This window comes from Phoca vitulina, unplaced genomic scaffold, assembly GCF_004348235.1.
Source record: "Phoca vitulina isolate PV1807 unplaced genomic scaffold, GSC_HSeal_1.0 scaffold16, whole genome shotgun sequence".
In the NCBI taxonomy this organism is placed as follows: Eukaryota; Metazoa; Chordata; class Mammalia; order Carnivora; family Phocidae; genus Phoca; species Phoca vitulina.
Window position 1 is genome coordinate 37,581,621 of NW_022589719.1, and position 4,239 is coordinate 37,585,859.

Sequence of the window (4,239 nt, forward strand, 5' to 3'; positions counted from 1 at the left end):
ATTGTCAGGCTTTTAGAAAATAATCCAGAAGACCATATTTCTGATCTCAAGGCAGGGAAGGTTTTGTGAAATAGGACCAGGAAGCACTACCTGTGAAGAAAAATACTGATGACTCCGACTCATTAAAGTTACGAACTTCTGCGTGCCACGTGTTGGTTTCTGAGATGTGACGCCATGTTGCCAGTTTCTCTCGCACAGGGTCTTGTGAGATGTCTGTTCTGAGTCCTTGTATGTTGAAAATGCCTTTTTTCGTTATCTTTTTTTTTTTTAAAGATTTTATTTATTTACTTGACAGAGATAGATACAGAGAGAGAGGGAACACAAGCAGGGGGAGCAGGGAGCCCAATTCGGGGCTTGATCCCAGGACCCTAGGATCATAACCTGAGCCGAAGGCAGATGCTTAACGACTGAGCCACCCAGGTGCCCCTCCTTATCGCTCTTAAATGATAGTTTACTTGGGTGTGGGATTCAGCGTTCAAGTTCTGTGCCTTTGGCACCGCAGAGGGGCCCTGCCAGAGTCTCCGGACTCCGGTGCCCGTTCACCCCGGCACGGGCACACGGTCATGTCTCCCCGGCAGCTCTGAGTTTTTCTCTACCTCGATGCCCTCAGATCTCACCCTCAAGTATCTGAATGGATGTACCTCTTGGCCTTCCTTGGCACTCACCGAGTACTTTCGGTCAAGAGCTCATGCCTTCAGTTCTGAGAGGTCATTGTTCTTACATGTGGATCCAAATATTGCCCTGAGGCCACGCCCCCCTCCCCCCTGCTCACCACGGGCACGTCCCCCAAAACCTCCCTTCGTTCAGGATGTTTGTCGGGTTTACAGATCATTCACTTTCTTGTTTTCCGCTCTTCTATTTTAAAATTTCTTTCTATCTTTGTCGTGGTAAATTTTGTGCCTGTGGGGAAGATGCTTTTCCATCTGGAAACCAGAAATCCCTTTTTAAAAATATTTGAAGTTTAGTAACTGTTTTGTTTTTATGTGCCGTGTTGGTTTTTAGAGTTACCTTCTCCAGGGTGACGGGGCAACCTCTGGCTGACAGTGTGGACTCTGGAGCACATTGCAGTGTGCCTCAGTTTCCCCATCTGTAAAGTGAGAGGAAATAATGGCACAGATTGCATAGGGTGTTGTCAGGATTGAATGAGAGCATCCCCGGCACACAGGCAGCACGTGGTGCAGGCGAGCCCCAGGCCACGGCACGTGACACCCGTATTCCTGGTGCCTTAGGAACATGTTTAAATTTGGTGAGAGGTACATGCGTTTAAGGAAGGGATTGTGCCAGGGAATGACAGGGAGGGGCTTAGGGAAGACTGTTGTTTTGCACCTGGGTTCACAAAGACTCAGCTGGGGGCACAGCCACAGACCCCAGGAAATCAGACTGTGAGGCTCTGGGTCAGCTTTCCAAAGGCGACCCCAGGATGGCCAGCCTCATTTGCAGGCACACCTCGCCAGCCTGGCAGCCATCCCCGTCCGGCCCGGCCAGGTCTCAGGGTGGCCTACCCTGCCCAGACCTTGTGACGTGGGTAGGAAAGGACAGCAATGGCCTGAAGAGAGCCCAGGCCCTCCTTGCTGAGCCCCTGCAGCGGCCCCACCATGGGAACCACACTGAGGGCAGAGGCAGGTCATGCGACTCGGGAGGGGAGAAGACCCTCCCACGTACCCCCCCACCAGCAGCTTCCTTCAAGCATTGTCTTTGCCTCCCCAAGTGGCAGCCCCACCGGAAGCCACCCCTGCCCCCTGGGGGGCCATGTCTCATCCTTCCTGCCCAGTTAAGCCCGGGTGCCTTCTGCATCTGGGGGCTGTGCATATGGTTCTGGTTGGCACGTCTCCTGTCTGCCACACCCCACACCTGCTCCCCAGCTCTTCCCGCACCCCACCACAGGCTCGTAGAGCTCTCTGGCAAGAAATCCCCGCCCTCGGGGGAGATGAGAAAAGGCGGCCAGTCCTAGAGCAAGCTGAGGTGGGACAAGCGCCCTGGAGAAAATTCAGTGAGCTGTGGCGGGCAGGGAGCGGGGCCTGCAGCGGCTGGCAGCCCCCCTGGGGCTCGAGCAGCACTGGGCACCCCTCCTTCTGTGCGCCCCCAGCCCACGAGGCCGCTGCTTCCTGCACCGACACCTGGGCCACAGCCATGCCTCCCGCAGGGTTCCCAAACTTTCCACATCAGTGAACCAGCTTCCTTATAAATCCCCTGGGTTGGAAATAATGGAGAGGGTCATTTTTGAGCCCCTGGCTCATCCCTGGCCCCAGCCAGTGGCCCACAGCCTGAGACTGACCCTGAGGGCCTCCAGACCCCTCCTCCCACCTGTCCCTCCCAGAGGGGAGGGGCAGCATGAGCCCTGGGGGTGCTATACAACCAGACGGAGGAGAAGCCCAGGGGACTCAGTGGGCAGAAAAGACACCAGGACCAAGAAGTGTACACAATGCTCAGTGTTTATTTGCAAGATGGGGGCAGGGTGGGCAGAGGGAGTGCTGGGGAGCACCAACCCCTCCCTGGCCCACCTCCCGGCGGCCGTGGTCACCCCAGGCCCAGGTTCACATGTGGGTGGGCAACCACCCTGCCTGACACCACTCCCCGGAGGCAGCTGGTGGCCACTGGACAGGCCCCAGCCCACATCCCGCTGCAGGAGGTGGCCAGCAGGAACCTGCTCCACGGGGCTTGGGGAGCAGCGGGGGGCACGCAGGCCCACAGTGGGGGACAGCACAGCAGCTCCGGGGCACCCCTCTGACACCAAGAAGGGGGTGAGTCCAGGCGGCCCAGGCACTTGTCTCAGATGAGGGCCAGGCCCTGACGGCCAGGCAAGTGGCCAAGACGTGCTGGAGGGGCTCCGAGGGCAAGGCCCCCTCCCGGAGCCCTCCTCAAGCAGTTCCTCACTGTGCCGTTGCCCTCTAGGGCAACCCCCAAGGCACAGGGCCCATGAGGGCCCAGGTGGCAGGTGTGCCCGGGCTCCTGCCGCAGGCTGGCCGAGCTTTCCGTGGTCGGGTGGTGTGTGTCCTGGCTCCAGACTGGGGTGGGGGGCCTGGCGGGAGGGGGTCGGAATGGCAACAGACAGTGGTGGAGCCCTAGGTCAGGAGGATGGGGGTGCTGTCCTCGGGAGCCTCAGGCGAGCGGACGCAGGATGGGGCACAGCTGCACTTGTCCACGTGGGTGTAGGTGCGCTGGACGGTGGTCCCGTCGGGACACTGCATGGTCACCACCTCCTCATGAACCCCTGCCTCCTGGCAGCAGGTGCACTGGTGGTCCATAGCCTGGGCCTCCATGGAGTACCTGCAAACGCAGGGCGCCCTCAGGACCCGCCTGGTCCAGCCCCAGCCCCCGAGCTCCTGGTGTCTCTGGGGTCTGGAGCCGATGGCCCCGACCCACTCCCGGCCGCCCTGAGCTCATCCTCCGAGCGCTAGGGCTTCTCTACCGGCCGCCCTGAGCTCATCCTCCGAGCGCTGGGGCTTCTCTACCGGCCGCCCTGAGCTCATCCTCCGAGCGCTGGGGCTTCTCTACCGGCCGCCCTGAGCTCATCCTCCGAGCGCTAGGGCTTCTCTACCTGGCCCGGGCGGTGCTCAGGGTCACTGAACTCTGACCTTCCCGCGCCAGGCCCCCTCTTGTCTTAGGACCAGCTCACGGAACTTGCTGAGCCGGCAGGACCCTCCCCCCGGGGGAAGCTTCCCTGGGTCTTAGCCAGCCCTGCGCTGGTCCTTCTGCTCTTAGAGCGCACTGCTCACACCTGGCGAAGCCAGGGCAGCGTGGGGCGGGGAGGGGCCTCTCGGGAGGGGCGCAGGGCTCGCTCACTTGGACACTCCGGGGCATGAGCCCCCGCAGAACGTGAGGTTGACCGGGGCCCGAGTGGCGCAGCCCTGGTGTGTCAGGATGGTTCTGTTGACGCGGACTTGGCACTTGTCTGGGCAGACGGAGGAAAGGCGGTGGAGGTGCGGGAGGGGACCTCTGAGGACCCCGACCTAGGGCCGCTCCCCGCACGCCACCCTCCCGAGCCCCGCGCTCAGGGTGGGGTCCTGGGGCCAAGGGCAGCTTCGGGCAGAAATCAACGGATGGAGACTGGGCGGAGGTGGAGGGCGGGTAGGCGGGCCTCGACTTACCCACTTCCTCACAGGAGTAACAGCAGCCGGTTTTCCTGAGGATGCCCTGAAGGGGGAGGGGGAGACAGGGGGCGGGCTGGGGGCGGGGCGGGGCCTCCGGGGCGGTGGGGGGCGGGCGGGCGGTCTGGGGAGGGCGGGGCCTCCGAGGCGG

The 4,239-nt window shown here is 61.4% G+C and overlaps 1 protein-coding gene across 1 annotated transcript in view; it reads right to left on the reverse strand.

Annotated features, from left to right (window-relative positions):
* Positions 1-2,999: 2,999 nt before the first annotated feature.
* Positions 3,000-4,239, reverse strand: part of MUC5B (mucin 5B, oligomeric mucus/gel-forming) — a 61,800-nt gene continuing 60,560 nt past the window's right edge. Inside the window, exons 60-62 of the mRNA XM_032414842.1 lie at positions 4,089-4,134; positions 3,784-3,892; positions 3,000-3,267 (exon numbers count right to left, since the gene is read on the reverse strand). Of these exons, the coding sequence (XP_032270733.1) occupies positions 3,063-3,267; positions 3,784-3,892; positions 4,089-4,134 (360 nt within the window). The 3' untranslated portion in view covers positions 3,000-3,062. The remainder of the gene's footprint in view (positions 3,268-3,783; positions 3,893-4,088; positions 4,135-4,239) is intronic.